General features: G+C 38.6%; 1 protein-coding gene across 3 annotated transcripts in view; it reads right to left on the bottom strand.

Moving 5' to 3' along the window:
* CXXC4 (CXXC finger protein 4) overlaps positions 1–21,718 on the bottom strand; it is a 110,321-nt gene extending 88,603 nt beyond the window's left edge. Inside the window, exons 1-3 of one of the 3 annotated variants that reach the window (XM_063458392.1) lie at positions 21,673–21,718; positions 20,931–21,056; positions 16,919–18,551 (exon numbers count right to left, since the gene is read on the bottom strand). In XM_063458392.1, the coding sequence (XP_063314462.1) occupies positions 17,354–18,298 (945 nt within the window). In that variant the 5' untranslated portion in view covers positions 18,299–18,551; positions 20,931–21,056; positions 21,673–21,718 and the 3' untranslated portion in view covers positions 16,919–17,353. Of the gene's footprint in view, positions 1–16,918; positions 18,552–18,740; positions 18,780–20,930; positions 21,132–21,672 lie in introns of those variants that run through there. The other 2 variants (XM_063458394.1, XM_063458393.1) reach the window with 2 other exon arrangements.
* Positions 21,719–22,115: the final 397 nt, after the last annotated feature.

The following is a 22,115-nucleotide window of genomic DNA, read 5'->3' as shown; positions in this document are numbered from 1 at the left end:
CTCATCTCTGCAGAGCAATTAACAGCTGTCTGCAGCTACAGGAGAAAGGGAAAGGCTTCTGTCCCCAGTCACAGAATTTAGGCACTTGGCTAATTGGGTGGAAAGTATAAAACAAGAGAATAACCCCCCAGACAATCTGGAAACCGACGTTCAATTTACAGTCAACGATTTATTATTTTTTTGCTCTTTAAAATTGCCTTTTCATTGTCAATATCAACTGTGCACATTTATTTTTGGTCTGTATATGATCGATCACATACTCGACTGATGTCATTACAAAATAAAAACACACCTTCTACTGTCAGGTTTAACAGACTTGTCAATATTAACATATTTTATTTATTCTCCCACCCAACGCCCCAATCACCATGACCCTACATATACCCTAGTAAAGGGCTTTACAAATCACAGGATCTGGGGGCTATGACTTGTAACTATTTCCAAGGTAATGGAACAGTATAGCGTGAGGAATAATATTCCTAACGCTATAGTGTCCCTCTGCCTATGCGGCTCCCACACCTGGTGATACAAGTGCTAAAAACACTTTTTTCCAATTATCTCTTTCTAGCACAGAGATTTCTCTGAGCTGGATTGGCTGTCATATTGTAGTTTCTCAGGCAGTGGTGTAACTACCGCGGTCGCAAGGGTCGCAGCTGCAACCAGTCCGTCACTCCGGGGGGCTCAGCCAAGATTGTGGTGCTGCCCCGGTCACGCAGAACAACCGCAGGGCTGCACTGAAGGGGCCACCATATGGCAATGAATTACCTGGGGCCCGGTCAGCGCTGGGGCGCTTTAAGAGCACGATAACGTCAGAACGCCCGCTGGTGCTGGGAGGAAGCCGTCACTTCCTCCCAGCTAAGAGAGCCACGCAGGTAGAGAGCGCCGGGGAGGAGAGGAGAGAGTCAGAGTGGGAGCTCTGACACTCATCAGATGAAGGCAGCCACTGGACCCCAGGGAAGTCTCCTGCACTTAAAGGTAGGAAACAGGAGGGTGACTAACATTTTTATGTATCTGTATGTGTGTCACAGTTTATATTTTTATGCGTGTCATTCTGTGTATCTGAATGTTTGTCATTAAGTGTGTTTGTGTTTCTCTGCATTTGTGTCTCTGTGTCTGTCTGTGTATCTGCATGTGTGTCTTTGTGTTCTGTATGTCTGTATGTGTATCTGTGTCTGTATGTGTGTCTGTTTGTCTGTATGTGTATGTTTTTCTGCACATGTCTGTATGTGTATCTGTTTGTCAGTGTGTGCCCCTATGTATCTGTATGTGTGTCACTATTTGTATCTGTATGTGTGTCATTATGTGTATGTGTATCTGCATGAGTCTATTTGTGTATCTGTCTGTATGTGTGTCTGTGTATCCGCATGTGTATCTGTATGTAGAAGTGTCATTCTTTGTATCTGTGGGCGCCCAGGGCAATTTTTGCACCGGAGCCCTGTAGTTTCTAGTTACGCCTCTGGGTACAGGGACACTGCACCCAGACAACTTCAATAAGATGAAATGGTCTGGGTATCTATAGTGTCCCTTTAAGTAAACCTCTCATTCCAAATTGTGTAGATGGCAAGTTTACTTTTGGATTGGTGCACATTTCATCTGTACATTGTGCAGGTGAAATGGCCAGCACATGCATACATTTGAAGAGGCAGTCTAAGTGCTGGTCAGGTTTTATGGGATGATTTCAAAACCCAGAGAGCAGTAAGGGAGGCTCCTAATTAGAGAAGCACCTTCCAGGTGTAGGAGAGGTCTATCTAAAGCTTTAGTCAGCTTCTCTCAACTGTTCAGATACATGATCTTTGCAGTTGAGTATTTCTTTTTGTCATTTAAATGCATTATCTAGAAACTGCATTAAAAAAAAAATAATGGGTACTTTTTTTTACAGTGGTTTAAAGATATTATTCCTTTGAAGATCACTTCTTATTGAAGCTACAAAAAGCTTAGCTATTATTCCAAGCGGCTACTTTGGTCGAAAATTTGCAAATACTTTGTCATTTTACAATAATTCCTGGTTTAATGAATCAGCCCTGTTTCGTCCCATCCTCTTAAGAATTTGCTATAGACAAGAATACTTTAATGCAAGACATTAAAGATTCTTTCAATAACATGTGATTTAGCCCTCAGAAAGAAATTGAGTTCTGAAAAGGGCTTATGAAGACATAACTCTCACACAACTATTTTACTACACTGATTTCCACACTACACATAGACCTGACAAAATATATATATATATATATATATATATCCTGCATTAAAGCAAATTACCAGCATCTACACTCTATTCATAAGTCTTTCAACATGCTTCCCCATGACCGTACAAGTGTATGTATGGTGCAAGCATCAGGGATGCCCAAAACTTAAATCCTTAGATGTTGCAGAACTACAACTTCCATAATGCTTTGCATAAAAAAATGCTGCAGACAAAAGAACTGTAGCTTTTTTTTAAGCTGTTTCTAGCTATGCCGCAATGAAAAAAAAATATGTGTAATTAAATGCATGCATGTGTTTCATTTAGTGTATATCTACTAAACAGTTATTATTTTTTTTTATTTGGGCAGTAGAGTGTCCCTTTAACTCCAGAGTACATGGACATATATAAAAAGAGTGTAGTACGTCATCAAAGCACACATTCATTTAACTGGTTTCCTTGTGAAAAAAGGAGACCTGAAACAGAATGTTGAAAATATATAAATCACCTTAATTTCTTCATCTCCAGTTCATACTGGGAATGTTTCTGGGGGTACCATCCCTGGTAACCATTCCAGCATGCATTGCGCATGAAAAAAGGAGATTTATAGATAAATCTATCTATGAAAAAGGAGAAATATAGAGCTCAATTTAAAATTCTGGTTCTTGCTTTCAAATCTCTACATAATGCTGCTCCCACCTATCTATCCTCCCTTATACACAAGTATGTCCCGTCTAGGCCCTTATGATCTGCTGAAGACTTACATCTATCTTCTGTCCGTACTCCCACCTCTGATGCTCGCCTTCAAGACTTCTCGAGGGCTGCACCGTTCCTGTGGAACTCGCTTCCCTCCTCCGTTAGATGCTCATCCAGTCTCCACTCCTTCAAACAATTATTAAAAACCCACTTCTTCATAAAAGCATATCAATTAAACTCTTAATAGCTCCCAACTGATTCCTCTTCTGCAACTGTTACTAGTCTAATACTATCCTTACCTTTTGTGTCATTTTACCCCACTCCCTCTAGCATGTAATTGAGCAGGGCTCTTAACCCCTCTGTTCCTGTGTGTCCAACTTGTCTGGTTACAACTACATGTCTGTTCGTCCACCCATTGTAAAGCGCTGTGGAATTTGACGGCGCTTTATAAATAATATAATAATAATAATTTATATATTTTCAACATTCCTTCTTTTTCTACAACGAAACTGGGCTTTGATGTTTCACAGGATGAAGACCTGACCTGTAGCCTTTTGGGTATAGCACCTAGCAGAAGGTTGTCTAGTCTAGTGTATGAGGATTTTGTATAAAAAGCATCTTGTTCTCTTATTTTTTGTTTTTTTGGGGCACTTTTCCTGTTTGTGCCTATTTATTTACATATTTGCATTAAAATATTCCTGTGCCTTTCCTTATTTTTTTGTTACACTTCTGTTTTCTCACAAATTTGTAATTCCGAATGTATAAAAAGAGGTGCAAAAATTTGTGTTTTTTCTACCACTATAAGATTTGTGGTTTTATTTGACAGGTAAATAGCTTTTACATTCTTCTTATTTTAGTTATAAACTACAAATGTGCCCTGTTCTTCAGGCGAGACATTCTGTGGCTGTCCAATCATAGACTTCATAATGCAGCTCAATGAGAAGTCTTTGTAGGGCATATGATCTGGGCAATTGCTGCTGCCTCTTGAGTTTAGCTCCACTGAGCTAACCAAATCAGGAAGCAACAGGACCTGTTCTCTGCTTGAAAGACAAGAGGGTGTAACCAAGTTAATTTATAAAAGTGCCAATTTATATTGAAATCTGCTCTTTTGTAAAATGGAAAAAGAGGACACACTCTTCACACATAAAGCAATTCAGCAAGTGAAAGTGAATAGGGGTGCAATAAATATATAAACAATCTATCCAACTTTGTTCACTATGAAGCTTATATCTATGCATTTTTCTGCTTAGCATTTTACTATTAATACTATTAATATGACAATATACTTTCTATAACAAGGTTTTGGAATAGTTGACATATTTATGTATATATATATATATATATATATATTATTTTTTTGTGTAGGTCAGATTAAAATACCGTATTTATCGGCGTATAACACGCACCGGCGTATAACACGCACCTCATTTTTAGAAAGAAATTCCAGGAAATTTCCCCCCTTCCCATAGTATTCCCCCCCCCCTCATCCCATAGTATTCCCCCCTCATCATCCCATAGTATTCCCCCCTCATCCCATAGTGTTCCCCCACCTCCCATAGTATTCTCCCCCCCTCCCCTCCCATAGTATTCTCCCTTCCCCTCCCATAGTATTCTCCCCCCCTCCCATAGTATTCTCCCCCTCCCCTCCCATAGTATTCTCCCCCTCCCCTCCCATAGTATTCTCCCCCCTCCCCTCCCATAGTATTCTCCCCCCTCCCCTCCCATAGTAATCTCCCCCCTCCCCTCCCATAGTATTCTCCCCCCCTCCCCTCCCATAGTATTCTCCCCCCCTCCCCTCCCATAGTATTCTCCCCCCCTCCCCTCCCATAGTATTCTCCCCCCCTCCCCTCCCATAGTATTTTCCCCTCCCCTCCCATAGTATTCTCCCCCTCCCCTCCCATTCTCCCCCCCCATAGTATTCTCCCCCCTCCCCTCCCATAGTATTTTCCCCCTCCCCTCCCATAGTATTCTCCCCCTCCCCTCCCATTCTCCCCCCCTCCCATAGTATTCTCCCCCCTCCCCTCCCATAGTGTACTTCGCTCCCTCCCCTCCCCTAGTGTACTTCCCCCCCCTCCCCTCCCCTCCCATAGTGTACTTCCCCCCCTCCCCTCCCATAGTGTACTTCCCCCCCTCCCCTCCCATAGTGTACTTCCCCCCTCCTCCCCTCCCATAGTGTACTTCCCCCCCTCCCCTCCCATAGTGTACTTCCCCCCCTCCCCTCCCATAGTGTACATCCCCTCCCATAGTGTACTTCCCCTCCCATAGTGTACTTCCCCCTCCCCTCCCATAGTGTACTTCCCCTCCCATAATTACTTACCTGTCCTGAAGCGTGGGCCGGCTTCACAGCTTGCACCGCGGTACAGGAACTTTAATTTCATGTTCCGGTTTCCGGCGGGACTGAAAGGAAGTGTGCACACTATTGTGCACACTTCCTTTCAGTCCCGCCGGAAACCGGAACATGAAATTAAAGTTCCTGTACCGCGGTGCAAGCTGTGAAGCCGGCCCACGCTTCAGGACAGGTAAGTAATTATGGGATATCGGCGTATAACACGCACCCACGATTTTCCCCCTATTTTCAGTGGAAAAAAGTGCGTGTTATACGCCGATAAATACGGTAAATCATAAAAACTGAGAGCTGTGTTAAAACTGTTCAGCTATTTGTATGTAGATCCCCCTGCCAAACATATTTCTATTCATAGAGGATAACTACTATTCTGATTAGATTGCTCTTTACGGCAAAATAATAAAAATCCATCTTAAGGGATGTGCCTGGGAGTAATGTTAGCTAGCTTTGCCTATAAATTGTAGGCTCACATGCCTTCTAGCTTAGCACTTTGTATATTAGAAGTATAAATGATAGATTCTGGCTCACAGGCAGGGTTCTCAATACATTTTGCATTGGTTTGTATATATTATACTCAATTTCACAAGCAGGTAACAGGAATTACACTCAATCCACAAGCCAGTCAGGTACTTAACTAGACCATGGGCCAGCACTAACCCATCAGAACATAGATACTAGATGAAGAACGAAAGTCCAGACAATCCAATGCTTAAGGGCACATTTATTGAAACCAGTTGAGTATAGCAACATTTCGACCCAAAATTGGGTCTTTGTCAAGCTTGCCCTTAAGTATTTGAGTGCCCGGACCTTCTTTCTTCAACTAGTATGTACATATAGTATTTTAATATTTCCCCAATTGTATACCACAGCAGAATATGTTGGTGCTTTTTAAATCCCAGTAATATTTACAACAGTAATCAACAACTATTTTTACCCTTGGACACATTGGCAACTTGACAAGTTTTCTGGTGATTTAACTCTGTTCTAATACATACAGTTTGCTAAAGTATATTACAGTCCTCCAGTTCTAAAACAAGTAAGACCATATCTCAAGAACAAAGGCAACATTTGAAAATGAATATAAGATTATTTGATTCCTTGAGTTCTCATAACTACAAATCTACATAAAGTGGGCCTATTATCTGTAAGATTTTCATAAAATGGAACTCTATATTAAAACGTAAACGTGTGCCAATTTTGCCTAAATTATAGCTATTTCAAACAAAAAGCTCTCCAACCCTTTCCAGCTGCTCATCCCTCCCATTCTCAACAGCAATCAATCAATCAATCAAGGCTGACATCGTCAACATTCGCAATGCTCACTAATGCACAATAAATGAAAATAAAGTCCAGCTTATTTTCCTCTATTCTACAGCACTGCATTTCAAACTGCAAAAAAATAATATATGTCAGGATCCAATTTTTGCTATCTACATCTCTGCAGAGGGACTGTAAATGGAATCTCCTCTCTTTTCACACCACACGCTCTGCACACTTTTATGGTCAAAATTGATAGTTGCCTTCTGGCAGCCAGTAAGGAGGGAGAAAAGATTGATAGCCTCTACTTGCATGCTTTTATAAAATATTATATGATTTGGCAGATTTTATATATATTTTATATATTTTATAATAAGTTTTTGTTCTATCCAACATGTATGTGCTAGTTGCACATCCCATATTTCGTATGGGACTACAACATAAACACTTTTACAACATAAACACTGTATATTTTTTTGTTTTTATTCTTTGTAGTCCCATTGATTGATTCATCATAGCTAAATTATCAAACCTAAGCTACTGAAAAGGAAAGTTTTTCTTTTGTTAGTATTTATCCTAAGAGAAAATTTCTTGAGAATGCATGTTTATCTAGCAATAGCCTTGCTGTATTTTATAGCTATTCTAAAAGAATACTCTAGCGTTAAGATTACAAACATGTATACCTAATGCTTCAGTATTATACTACCTCTTCCGGGCCTCTGGATATTAATGCATCTCTATGGGTATTGTACAGTGTCTCTATGCAGAGTGTGGACACGAACCTAGGTCTTGCAATCTTACATTACCTAACACTGTTGATTTGCAATTGTGGTCTAATTGCATTTTATTACACCTTCCATATAATACTCAAGAGATATTTGGACTATTTAATTATTTTATATTTTAATATTTTGTATAAAGTCCCACTAGCCCTTGTTTACACCTGTCAATGGCCTGATCAATACATTGTCCAAAGAGAACTCAATCCACAAAAAGTGCAATTCTAAAGGTCAGCAAACACTCTACAGTGCTAGTCCTGTGCTATGCTGCCATTCATTCATTCCTTGAATGACTGCTTAGCACAGGACTAGTATAGTAGAGCATGTTGGCTTATTCCATGTCCTTCTTTGTTCAGATGCCCATCAAATGTGCTTAGTGGAAGCATCATACATCTGAAAAAAAAAATGACTGATGGAGGCAAAGCTAGATATTTAGGATCCAAACATGTCCCCAACTCAGTCTTAGTAAGTTAAAATTTTATGTGCAGGAATACCCCTTTGTCTCCAAGGATCAAGCATCTTCCTGTTCCCATTGGGGAATGGTCCCAGTAAAAGAAACAATACTATTTGCATGTTATTAGCCTTAAAAATAATACCAAAAAAATAAAACAATACAAAAACCCAGAAAAATATAGTAAGGAAACCAAAATAAACACATCGTATAAAAATAAATAAATAAATAAATGGGTTTTAAAAAAAAAACAACAAAAAAAAAACAGATACAAATAGTCATAGCCAGCTTGGAATGCCCTGCCATAAGAGGTACCATACTAAATGTATTTCTTTCCACCTGCATATTGATACAGTATCATTGTCGCATACACAATTTTTAGATCACATAGATTAGGAAAGAGAAAGAGATTTAAAGAGGCAGAGGAACTTAGGAAGCAATAGTATAATAAAATATAATGAATTAATAAAGAATGTAATAAATAATGTTACATTTTAATACTGGTTTTATTAAAGTAAAATACATTTTTGGTGGTTTGTGTATAACATTAAAACAGTACAAATCTCTGACTCATTTCTTCCCCCAGTGGCTCAGTACCATTGCATAGGGAGTGGGATGTCCCGGTGTCCTTATAGCTATTGTGAAATCTTCACACTTCAAGATAAGCTGGCATATAGGAGCCTCTAATAGTGAATTACTAATTATTACATGAAAGGCATATAAAACACAAAATGCACTCACAAACAATCATGCAAGACAAAGCACTTATCTACTTGCACTGCTGCTGTGAAGCATCTCTGTCACACCAAGGTTAATTCCGTGGTTCAATGCACCAACAAGTCTCCCTGAGTGACTCCTTCCAAGATCTCCTTTCAGCAAATGCTCCCACTGTTGTCCCACTTCGTCAGTTCCATTTCTGCATTAGCAACATTAATGTCATCCATATTCTAAAGCCATTCATTGGTTGATCACATCAACTGACCTAAAATATACGTGAAACTGCTATTTCTATTGTGGAAGTGTAACCTCTGCATTAACAACAGCAGACCAGTAGGTACGTTGAGACCTGTGGTTTTGGTCAAACTGCTCAAAATTAGTTGTAACACGAATTGGTTATGGCACCTGTAGCCTAATGGTACAATAACCACTACATCATTATGTACTAGTTTTGGTGCCAACACTGTCCCTTTAATGTCTGCTCTTATGTGGTCAGCATACATAGTTCAGATGATTAAATGTCATGATGCAGGGGAAAAAACATATATGCATGACATTATTTAAAATAAAATTGGTGTTCCAAAATTGATGTTCATAGTTTGATGAAAAATTGAAGGGCTATAGCTATTTTTTAAATCCAGGATAACCAGTTTTGCTTCTTTTGCTATGTGTTAAAATACAATTTCCATTAGATAGGGTTTTGGAAACCTTGATACAATTTGGTGTAGTCACATTGCCAGATATCTGCCTATATGGTTTTAAGATTCCTTATTTAGCCTACCACATAAACAAGTAGTTAATAAACACGAACTCCATAAACATATAGAAAATGGAAGCAATTTATTTTGACAGTCAGCAAGTTAGTGAAACCACTTCATGCATAATTGACTCATTCTAAGAAAGACAATTACAATAAGTTCAATACATTAAGTACAATAAGTTCCTTCAATTGTTTTTGGATATTTAATGCAACAATATATCTTTGTAAGTTAAAGGGACACTCCAGACCCATAACGCATTTAAGCATGAGGAAGTACTATAGGGGTTAATAGTCTGGCCCCCTTTTTTACTCAATCATTAAAGTGCCAATTTCAAAATAAATTTGCATGTTTATAAATTAATTTGGAAACAACCCCTGGCAGTCAATCAGGCTTCCAAATTCATTCCGCTTGAACGGTGCGATCTTCTATTGGGAAGCATTAGTAAATGCTTTCAAATAAGAAGCATTCTATTGGGTGATTTCCACAAATGCCACGATTGATTATTACTTATCTACAGAAATAACCCTATCTACAGAATTCATCATTAAAGTCTATGGGAATTTTTGTAGTCAACTGATTTGGAATTTGGTTTTCCTAACAGTATTGAATCAATTGGAAAGCTTATTAAATCGAGCCAAAGTTAGAAATGAAAAAACAAAATATGAAGTAACGCCAAGAATAAAAATTGTTAAGTGTTTACCACCCTAACTCCTCCCACAGTTTGTACACTACATAGACAGTAATATACCAAAACGTGCGGATTGTTCCCGATTGGATTGCTATTACTTTGTGGAACGTTTTGCCGAATGGTTCACGAAGTATCATTGTCTTTGTGGCGAAATTGGTCCCATAGGAATGAATGGCAAAATGTTCAAAACTAGAGTGGGAGCTGGCAAAAGCTGAAAAATGAGGACATGATTTCTAAACTGCCACCACTCCCTCATTGTCAAGCCCACCTACACAAATCTTATACCAAAACATTCAGCTATCCCTGCTGCCACTAGAAATGTCCACGGCTAAGCCATAGTCCTGATAGTTTTCACAATATGACCATTTGTTTGCAACTTACGCCGTCCATTGACATTCATTGAAACTCCACTCTAGCCACCTCAAATTTGAAGAGCAATTTCTAAACTGCGACTGTGCCTTCATTGTTAATATTTCAGAGACATACTATGTCTGGGTCTTGTGATTCTCACAATATAAAGGACCGGGTGGTCTTCACTATGCATTAGTATGTTCTCTATGCCTGACAAAACTTGACAAATGGCGGACCTACCTCTGTCAAGTTTTGTCATCTCCGCCGGCTGAAGAGAAAAAAACATCGTCTATGGAGGATCCTGTGATCTTACGGTGAAAGTAAGGGCTTATTAAGACACCTTCATATGTATAGAAAAAGTCACATAGCTTTCTACAAGTGTACAATGAGTCTCTGTAGATGCCTATATATCAAAAATAAAGTGTGTGTGTAGAGAGAAAAACATCGTACATATTTACACAGCTACCTGTAGGTGTACAATGACAAGTCTCTGTAGATACATAAATGTTAACTATTACTATTAGCATTTATATAGTGCCAACAAATACCGCAGCGCTTTAGAAAATGGGGACATTTTTTAACATTCTTGTGATTTTTTTTATCCCACCTGCTCTAGATTTTAAGTTAATTTGAGAAGGGTCCTCATTAACCTATTATTCCTGTTACACTCTGTAATTGTCTCATTTATTGTTAAAATTCCCCCTTTATAATATTGTAATTGCAGAATAAGTTGGCACTATATGAATGCCAAAACTAATAATAAGTATCTTGCTGACAAATACACCCTAATAGTACAATATATGATAACAACAAACATGATGATGATAGACAGGCACACAGATAGAGATTTTGCCACGACAGACAGAATGCGTATTCTGCTATATATGCGGGGATTTTAATAAGAGCTTTACATACTATAACCATAGAGACACTCTTACTACTAAAAACAACAAAACAGACACTATATCAGAAAAAAAAACTGCTTTGTTTACAATGTAAACTTTGGTCATAGAAAGACTGATGCCATAATGAATAACTGTATGTTTTGAAAGTTCTGTTACATAAGAACACATTAAAATTACTTATACACCATACAACATTCAGTAGTAAAATATATATTTCCATAATTTATTGTAACAAACCCCACACAATGTTTAAAAAGACAAATAAAAAGACATCTCACCATAAGGTATTAAAGCCACATAATAATGTTGTAAAAATCCTTTTCACATGGACAACTGTTTTCTTTAAACAACAACCCCTAAATGGCTGAAGACCACCCGGGCAGACTTAACATCTGGGTTACACATCACATCGGCGCAGTCTGGGAGGCAGGATGTGCGCTGGTTTGAACATGCTGTCTGACTAATTTTTCACTATTGCAGGTAAACCTAAATTTACTGAAAAGTAAATTGTCTACAGAATCCAAATCTCAGAAAACAAAGGTAAAATATTACCATTGTAATATTTGTTTTTGCAATGGTTACACAGATTTTCCTGCAAGCCTCATTATGGATCTTTACTTCCCTATTATTCTGCAAGGTCTGAAGATGATTAAATTGGCATGAATTGACAATCCAAAAAAAAATGAACAAAACGGATCCTAAAAAAAGAACAAAAAGCCAAGTGGAAAATATTGTCCAACTTGTCAATTTTTTCCATGACAGGTTTAACCTAAACATTTTACAAATCATTATGGACTCACCATTTTCCCAACATCTGTCAACTAAAAGAACAGCTATAGTGAGCTAATAGCTTTCAATGATCAGGCCAAAAATACAAATAAAAAGGCCATTTCAGTAGTTTTTACCCAAATGCTTGATTTATAACCCATAATATCAAATTCACACTTGGCTATTACTCAGAAACAAAATAGAAGACTAATAGTAATATAATGGTAAAGAAAATAATAAAAAAAAATATATATACATACAGTTAAGTATTGTGTACATGACCTCATCTTATGAATTCATATAGCAGTAATTATCACTATAACATAAGTAAAACACATTTTACTGGATAATGGACAACACAATTACACAGAAGTGACACTATCCCTTCAAATTAACTGGTATTCAGAAGTCTTATAATGTAATTATACAGCATCAGTAATTTTAATTAATAACTTATTGGAAATCAATAAAATATAGAGCTTAATATTTCGTTGAAATCTGGTCAACACAATATTTTAGTAAATTAATTTTTATTAGATATTGTGCATAAGTACCTAATGAATACTGTTCATAATACTGTCTAAGAAAAGTCTTTATTAATATTAGAGAGGCCCACATGGCCTGAATGGCGAGCTATAAGGGTATTTACAAATGCAAGCTAATATATACGTGTTCTGTTTCAGAATAGAGTATAAAAGATTGTTAGGATATTATATTCTTAAAGTGGCACTGTCACACTGAACTTATTGTTTCTTCTTCACTTCCTCTCTCAAAATCTGAACGTCTTATCTTCATTTCTGATCTAGTTTTATTTAAAACATAAGATAAAGTAGGGACTACTTTGTCTTGTGTATTTTTCGAAGCCTGGCTTTTTTTGACCAAAGGAGGAGCTTAAGTCAAATCTATTTCCTGAGTCAAGGAGGAAGGTAAGTATTGTGGGAAAACTTTATCTGACACAGGAAATGGAGCTGACTCCTTGTGTCAGACAATGTCAGGCGTAGGAAAAAAATACATCAGACAAAATAATCCCTACTTTTTCTTATGTTTTAAAGATAACTAGATCAGGAATAAATAAAAGAACAACCGATTCTGAAGAGAGGAAGAGAAACAGTAGGAGACAGGTACGTTCGTTGTGACAGTGCTGCTTTAATGCTGTAAAATAAATAAGCAAAAAATAAAAGTTTAAAATGGCATTTGTGAAACAAAAACAAATATATAGATAACGTTTTTGTTTCATTTTACTGAAAAAGTTAAAATAATGTGAAAGACAACCATACATACCATTTAACTAGGACAATTATGTAGCATGCATCTGTGAGGACAGCAAGAGTATAAACACTGGCATATGTAATATGTTTTCTGTACATTCTCGTTAGAAGATATAGATAATCTGGCCACTCTAATACCTTGATACAATAAAGCTTTCCTATTAACTCTCATTTTAGAATAAATCACCACTTTCTATACACAAAACCATATATATTATCAGGTGAAATTGACCCCATTTATTGATTACCTTACATAGATAATGCAATAAAAATATTTTTTTAAATATTAACGTCTCCAAACTTCTCATAAACCCCAGCTAGGGACACTTTAATTATTGTGGCATATGGCCTTAGTCTTTCCTTATCAAATAAACCTCTGTCATTTATACCCCAAAAGTAGCTTTACTCATCACATAAGGTCAGTGGAAATGTTCTGAAAACTTATGACAGACAAACTGTGGAACAGTGTTAACATAATTGAATTCACAGTTATTCAACTGCACTATATGATGCTAATAGCAATCCCTGATCCATGCATGCACGTGTGATGTATGCCACATGCACAAATTGGCAAAATAAATAAAAGCAACACAAAACTTTAGTTCCTGGCTGACTGACTGACAGCTCTGACAAGCAACTTAGCGCCACAGTGATTTAAAAAAAAAAAAAAAAAGATGCAGTTCTAAGCCACTTTCAGGGCTGAATTGGCTTTGGGTACTCACGCATTATAAAATTTGCAATCATACAAAATGATGATGGCATTTGGAGTGTCCCCTTAATGTAAAAAAAAAATCTGAAGTATAATTTTGTGATTTAAAAAAAATATATATTTTGGCACGGATACCATTAGAGCTTTTTTTTTCCCCAAAGATCCAGTCAGAAGACTATAGTCATTTGACTGGACGTTTGTAAAAAAAAATTCTGTGGTATTGTAGTTTCAGTGTAAGTCAAGTGAAACCAGAGGTCTAAAAAACATGGCTTCTCTAAACAGCTATTTGGATGTGTGAACGTAATACCATTTTAATATGCTTATCACTTTTTCACAACTACAGCAAACTCAAATCATACGGACATTGCTTCAGCTGAGGTGAAATTTCCGGTGAATAAACCAGCTCAAACAATAAAAGAAAAGAAACTAAACTAGGGCCACTATCAATAAATCATCCTGTCAACTGTATATTGATTTTGTGGGGTGGGGAAAAGATGAAATTTCAAGCAGTTCAATGGCTTTATTAATATCAATAAAACAATTACCAGTTCACTTAGTTTAAAACATTAAAAGCAAAGTCGGTTTTATTTATTTAATTTTTTTTTTTTTTCATCTCAATTCATCCAGCTTTCTGCACATTAAATAGATGATATGGGAAGCGTGTTATTTAACCATGTACATGCTTTGGCATCAGAATGCATTTACCATTTGCACACTATTATATCAAAAACCATTAAACATCAATGATCTATGATGGCAGACAAGACATATCCCTAAGGGACTGGGCCTTTGGGTCCACTTTATCTAACCCTTTCATGTCCAAGGTTAGGCAAATCTCTTTGTTATGGTGATCTGCCCTGGGATTGGTCCTGAAAAGGTTAAATAACAACCTTCTTAAACAGTAGGTAAAAAGAAAAGGGAATAGACATGTCCATCATCTAGATTCAGTGAATGAGTCTAAGGCAGCTAATTTATGAATGAATGGATGAATGAATTAATGCAACAAATCTCAAACCTCCCAGGATACATTCAAAAGTCAAATGGAACTTTTTTCTTTTCATACGTTTTCATATTTCTTTTTTGCTTTAAACAATATTTCACAATTTTCGCTGCATTTAATAAAACATTTTCTCTATTTCTCTAGTGTAAAGCTTTTATGGAAGAACATACAGTGCCTCCATTCAATATCACCATTGGAGCGTGCAGCCTCCAGAAACAGGAGGAATAACCCATTAAGGTTCTGTGACAAACCATACTATTAGCATCAGCAGCACTATAGGTCCCAACAAATACTTAATGATAAGGATATTCTGCATCAGAATAGTCTACACTGAACACATCGTTATGATCACATAGACTGTTTGCTCATTTAATGGTTTATGAATGATGATTAAAACAAAACAAAGACAAATAACACTTGAATTGTCAAGAACTTTGAGTACTAGCAGTGTGTCTAAGGGTTAAGAAGCTACATGTAAAAAGTTTCTATATTTTGTAGGTCAACCTGTTGGAACTTTTGAGGAGGAGAGATGTTGCATATTGGGTCATTAAACAGCAAGTTGTGGTGAGTTGGAATCTGACTTGCAAACATTAGGGGTCTGTTCACTAAGCAGTGGAGCTCTGGTGACTAATTTGTCAAATTAAAGCTAAAAATGCAGAGTTGGAACGAAAAAAAAACAATAAATCTAGGCTGAATGGAGATTTTCAAACTCTAGTATTACAACCTACATTTTGCACGTCGGTTCACAAAATACTCCAACTGTTTTATGAATAAACTTTGTAATCTAAAACAGCCAAGTTAGATTAAATGTCAAATCTGACTGACTTGAAAAATTGTTCTAACTCTGCTACTTTGGCTTACTTGTTACCATGTAGTTATTGTCAACGTACTGCAATTTAGCGAATAAACCCCACTTAAAACAACAAGCAAGCAGTTTGCCCACTTTTAGCAAACTTAACAATCACATTCTATAATGTTTCTTCAACCGATTTCAAAGAAAAGTGGTAACCCTAGATTATTTTTTTTTTTTTTTACCCTGCCTGTAACATTAATACAGGAAGGGTTATTCTTGAGTTAGAAAGTTAGAATTGCCAGGAATTTAGGGTGAATTTCAAATTTAAGGTCAAAATAGCCAAAACATTTTTTTATAATGTTTCTAATTTGGCTATTTTGGCATAAATGTTTAAATTATTTTTTAATTCCCAGCAATTCTCACTTTAGTGACTAACCCTGCTGCTGTTCCAGGTAAAGTCTGCCACCATAAGTCCATACTGAAGCAAGTTACTGGTTGTCATTCCAAAAGTTATCTAGACCTTGCTCTGAGGTGCTACAAAATATAATCAATATAACCTCCCCAACCTCACCTGCAGGGGCTTGTTCACTAAACTCCAAAATTACAGTGAATTGCAATCTGAATGGCAAAATTGAGGTAAAAATAGCAGTTCTGGAAAAAAATTCCAACTCAACTACAATGACAGCTAGATTACTTGAGCCTTAATTTGTCAAGTTGGCTTTTAGTTTGCTTTAATTAGGAGTTTAGTGGCTAGCCCTGTAAGTCATAAATCAAAATCTTTCGTATACCAGTGTACAAAAGCTGATAAATATAAATTAAAAGCCATGTGTCCTCTTACCTTGATATATATAACAGTCCAGACTCTGGCACTCAACACAAAAAAAAGTATATATAGTGTATGAGTATATTACCAGGGTGCCTCCAGGCCAGTAGATATGAAGGTAAAAACAGGAGCACTCACTTGGATTTTTCAAACGTGTATTAACAGTCTTAACACAAATCTACATCAACGTTTCGACCCTTCAGGGTCGAAACGTTGATGTAGATTTGTGTTAAGACTGTTAATACACGTTTGAAAAATCCAAGTGAGTGCTCCTGTTTTTACCTTCGTGTGTGTGTGTGTGTGTGTGTGTATATATATATATTATTTTGTCATGTGGTAAAGACTCTCCATAGAGTTGTGTATTTTTGTCAGACAATAAATATAATTTCAGCAAACCTTCAAATGTACAATTTAATTGGGCCCATTTTCAAGAATTAAAGATACAGCATGTTAAAACACAAACCCCAAAACACTTAAAAAATTTATTCTGTATACAATGAGAAATATTCAGATTTGTAGCCTGTACAATATCAGCATTAACAAATGCACAAAAGATCCTATCCCTCTTTTTTTTTCTAAAATGAGAATAAAGGGTTAACATTTGATATGTGTTAGTAGAAGCTATATCAGTGTCAACTACACGCACACACACATGCTTTCCCACGGTGTGCATACAAATGAGTGCTCTGGACAGTGATAGGCTAACCTTTGCAGCTCCAGCTCTTGAGGATTATGTTTACCATGACGCTTAGCCATCCTTAGAGCTGGCTGAGCATCATGGTTAAAGCAGTCCACACAAACACCAAGATAAACGTAGTCCACAACAGCTGGAGGGCCAGACATTTAACCATCACCACAACCTCACCACCCTAATGAGGTGTCAGTAAAAGGATATTGCATCTTGAAGGCAGACAAGACGCTTTGGAGGGGTGGAGGGACTGGGGGAAGGCAGGGAAAAAAAGATTCATCTCCTCTGACCTCTAGTGAAGTGCCAGGTTTTTTCTTAAGTTCTTCGCATTTCCTAAATTTGCAGATCTGGTGTCCTGTTTTGCGGTTCCTGCAACTGCTGCAGACTCCACAGTTGATGAGCCTCTTGCAAGGGACACAGACCCCACACCTTTTCCTCTTCTTCTTGGCTGGGTTCCCGCTGGCTCCCGAGGAATTATTCTGCGGGCAGTCTGCCAGATTGGCAATTTGAAACGCACTGTCTGTGACGGCTGCCGAGGCTGCTGCGGGGGAGTGAAGTGCTGTCATGACGATGACCCCTGGAGGTAATGAGATGCCCCCTAGAGCCGGAATAGCGGAAAAAGTTCCAACGCGTTCAGGGAGATTCATTATCTCTGCTTCAGCGGCGCCGCATTTGAGCTTGTTCATGCATTCCCCTGCCAAAGGTCTGCAGTGTTCAGGGGATAAGGTGGAAAGGAAATTATTATTTGCCATTTGCAACGACTCTGGCGCCCCGCCAGGCTTCCCCAGCCTCTGGGAGTCGTTTCTGTGCATGCTGGTCCTATTAGGATTGATAGGGGCTGATTTCCTGCCCCAGAGCATTGCATTATCGCAGTTCCAAGGGGACATGCCGATCCGGGCACTGGGGAAAATAGGGGTGGTGATCCTGGCAATCTTAGCAGCTTGGGGGAAGCCTCCATTGGTTTTGTAAAAGGTTGCAAAGGACCTATACCTTTCCATTTCCGAGTTGTAATCCATGAGGCTGTTTAGAGCCCCCTCCACCAGGTTATCCTTAGGGAGGACAGAAGCCTCTGGGTTCTGTCCATTCTCCACACAAACATTAGTGTTCATATTGGACATATCTGAGGAGGGCAGGTGGAAGGGGGTGGGGGGAGAGATGGAGGGGAAAGCACTGAAGCACGGTAACTCAGTCACCTTTGTATATTGGATGAACCCCTCTATGTGCAATCAAATTTGGCTGCTTTATTGTGTTTGTTTTGAAGGAGAGGTGTGTTGTTTTCTTTTTTTGGTTTTTTTATTTCTTTTTCAATGATTTTTCAGCAGACAGCAATTTGTCATGGAGCATCTTCTTGTGCATTGTCACAAATGCCAACTGTTCCAAGTAAAACAAAGGGAATCATTCCGAAAAGGTGCAGGAAGAAGAGGGGGGAAAAAAAGAAAAATAAATTTACTGTCAAGATCATTTCTATCACATTAATAAATACGGTTTCCCTCCCACCCCTCCTCCTCCTCCCCATACATAATTGAATTGCATAATAGCATTAATAGCTGGTTGGAATACCTGAAGGTGTCAGGGGGGAGTATGAAATTGGGGGTGTTGGCAAATGCCAGGGCTGAGAGAGATAAAGTGGAGATTTAAAGACATGTAAATCAGAGATGGGAAAGGGTTATGGTACTTCTGACTAGAGGGCAGTTAACATTAGGAATGCATGAACAAAGTCTTGTCAAGGCACGGGAAATGCGGGCAGCCTCAGAGCAGAATGGTCTTGAGCAAAATAATAAAAAAAGAAATGAACAGGAAATTAGCAAATTAAGTGCTGAGAAAGTCGACAATGCATCAGAGTATAAACTGTGTGCAAGCACAATGCAACTGAGTGCCTTGGCTGTGTACAATTTGAAGTAAAAAGGCAGGAAAAATAGGATCTACCAGCTGCCACAGTGTCCTTCTGTGTCTGACGGTCATTAGTTTGAATCCCAGCACAGCTGGCTCGGCTAGGGTCTTAATTCAATGTACCAAGGACAGGTCTCAATTGGAGCAGCCATTTAAATGGTGGGGAGTGGGGAGGTGGGCCCCTGCACTGGAAGGGAGGGAGAGAAAGAGAGAGAGAGAGAGAGAGAGAGGAAGGAAGGAAGGGGAGAGGGATGAGAAAGGGGCCAGATAAAAATAAGTCAGGCAATTTCATATTCGTCTGGTGTTATCTAAGAGCCAGCAGCTGTACTGAGGCTGAGCTCTTTACAATCACAGTATAAGGAGCCCTCTGCATCCCTGAACCCTGGTGGCAGCACATATTGTGAATGCAAGGCACCTGCACAAACAGGACATGGTTGGAAATAAAGATGGTTTATTGTCTTCCTATATAGCTGGCCAGTGGAAACCTGGAGACAGGTAAACTTAGGTACTCCGTTAACCCTCTGGGCAAGAGGTGAATGTTCAGAACATTCCTGTTCTGACCCCCAAAGGGCTAATCTTTGTTTGTTTAGTTCAATGAATCCAAATATGTTGAAAGTTTTGCATAGGACGGTGATCTGACTGAATGAAGCTACCACTCTCTTATTCGGATATCATATGCCACAAAAAAAGGGATAAAATATAAATAATTATATTCTAGATTTACCTGTCTTAGAATATGGCCATGTATTTTTAGACACAGGTACAAGAATGAGGCCAAGTGCAATTGCAGTCTCTAATATTCAGAGTTCGAAATGGATATCAATTACAGTAATTAGAACCATAATTACATTAATGAACCGTTTAGAGTCCAACTTACAAGACTATCTTCTGCAGATGCTAAAATGCTTAGAAAGATGGTTTTCTGAAAATACATCTAGAAAGGCGATTTGGAGAAATCTGTAAACCACATGTTTTTTTTCTTTTTCTTTCACGTATTATGTGAGTATACTGATGCGTATTTTAAATCCCAGTAAGACCCTACTCTCTCTGCCAAAAGGAAGCATCACTGATTCTGCCCTCTATCAAGGAAAGCGAGACTCTTAACAGTCATAGGTCTGATAGCAGTACAAAGGCTGCCCCAAAAGGCTCCAGGCTAAATGCATCCGAGAGAGAGAAGCTGGGGGGGGGGGGGGGGGGGGGGGGGCGAGTAGTGGGGTATTATATGGGACATTCTCCATTCCCACAAATAAAGCAGCAAATCAAAAGCAACAACTTGCACATGCAAACACAAAACTAGTTATGTCAAAATCATGTGTACTGAATAATACAACTGCATATTACCATGTTAATGGAAACTAGACCACACCAGATCATCATCCATCATGTAACCCTTAACCACACAAGCAGGAAAATAACTATCCAAGATTAAATATTGTACTTTCTGAAAAATGGGGGGGAAAAAAACAAAACAGGACAAAGAATATTAAAAGTGGCACTACAAAAAAATGTAACAGCTGAGAAAATTAAAATAAAATATGTATCAAATACAGAAACCTTGACATGAGATGCTATCAGCAGTTGATGCCCTCCTACAATTATCCCAAGCACAGTTATTACACTCCAAGCCTAATGTGGCTGTGAATTGTTCAATATTTCATGTCTGCTCCAGCTACTGGAGATCAAAGGTCATATTTAACATCCAGGGGGAGGGGAGGGAGCAGATTAATTAATAAATGAAATCAGCCACCAATTCACATTAGTCACATTACAGCAAATCATCTCCATAGTCTTATTAAGGGCAAAGGGGGAGAGGGATGAGGGGGCACAGGACAAGGGTAACACCAAAATATTTGTACTTACCACTATATGATGAATGAAACAAGATTTCACCCAGCTTGGTCTTGCATTTATTACTCACACATTACAGCCTACATAGAAAGAAAGGTCCAAGGTCCAAAAGCCCTGTGACAGGTCCAGGGATACCCACTATAAATAGTTGTAAAAAAAATAAAAAATAAAATAACTGTAATCCTGCATACAAAAAAATAATAATAATAATAATAAAAAACTGAAAAAATTAATCTAAATACATTATAACAATAAAAAAAATAAAGAATAAACCAAAATGTTGTTTTTTTAATATTATATATATTATATAGGGACAGATTTGTAGGTATGTTGAGTGTAAAATGCTGGCTGTAGAGGTAGAAAGAATAGAGGCAGGGAGGAGGGGGAGAGGGAGTGGATTGTGCTGTGGTCCCTCGGTGGTCCCTGATCTCCCCTCTGTGGGTAGGTAGCTGTGTGTGTGTGTCTGTAGCTGTCTCTCTCTCCCTGTGCTGCTCTCCAGTCAGTTTCCAGTCGATGTGTGTGTGTGAGGGAGGGAGGCAGGCAGCCTGGGAGTCAGTCAGTCTCTCTCTCTCTTTCTCTGCGTGTGGCTGAGAGGCATGGGGGGGCTGTGTGAGAAGTGAGGGGGGGCGGAGGGGGAGAGCAAGAGGGGGGATGGGGTGAGGAAAAGAGAGAAAGGAGGAGGGAGGGAGGCAGGAGGAGAGGTGGAGAGTTATTGGCGCCGAGGTGAGGAGGATGCAGGGATGTGGACACCTACTGATGATTGGCTGCAAATTACACCGGGAATCAGAGGCACACACACGGGCACTGCTCTCTCTGTAGCCTTCCCTCCTCCTCCTCCTCCTCCCATTACATCCCCCTTACCCCCCTCCAAGCTCTGCCTTCTCTTCCCAGAGCAAATCCTCTGCTCAGCTTCACAGAGGCAGCAGCCACGTCTCCTGCTCCCCCTGCAGCCCTCCACAGGGACACGGCTGGCATGTTTATTATTATTAGGGGAGTGACACTGCCTTGTCCTGCGGTGGTGGTACACTGCCTTATACCAACCAAGCAGCCACCACGCAATCATAATAATAATAATAAAAAATAATAATAATAAACTTTCCAGCTTCCCCACACTGGTCATTCGCCTTGCCAGCAAGTTACTCACTTGATGACATGTATTTAATCCGACCTCCCTATTCTTATTACAGAGGTGTCGAT

The sequence above is a fragment of the Pelobates fuscus genome, chromosome 6 (genome assembly GCF_036172605.1).
Source record: "Pelobates fuscus isolate aPelFus1 chromosome 6, aPelFus1.pri, whole genome shotgun sequence".
Taxonomy (NCBI): Eukaryota; Metazoa; Chordata; class Amphibia; order Anura; family Pelobatidae; genus Pelobates; species Pelobates fuscus.
The sequence above is the reverse complement of the archived record's forward strand: the minus strand, read 5'-3'. Positions and strand labels throughout refer to the sequence as shown.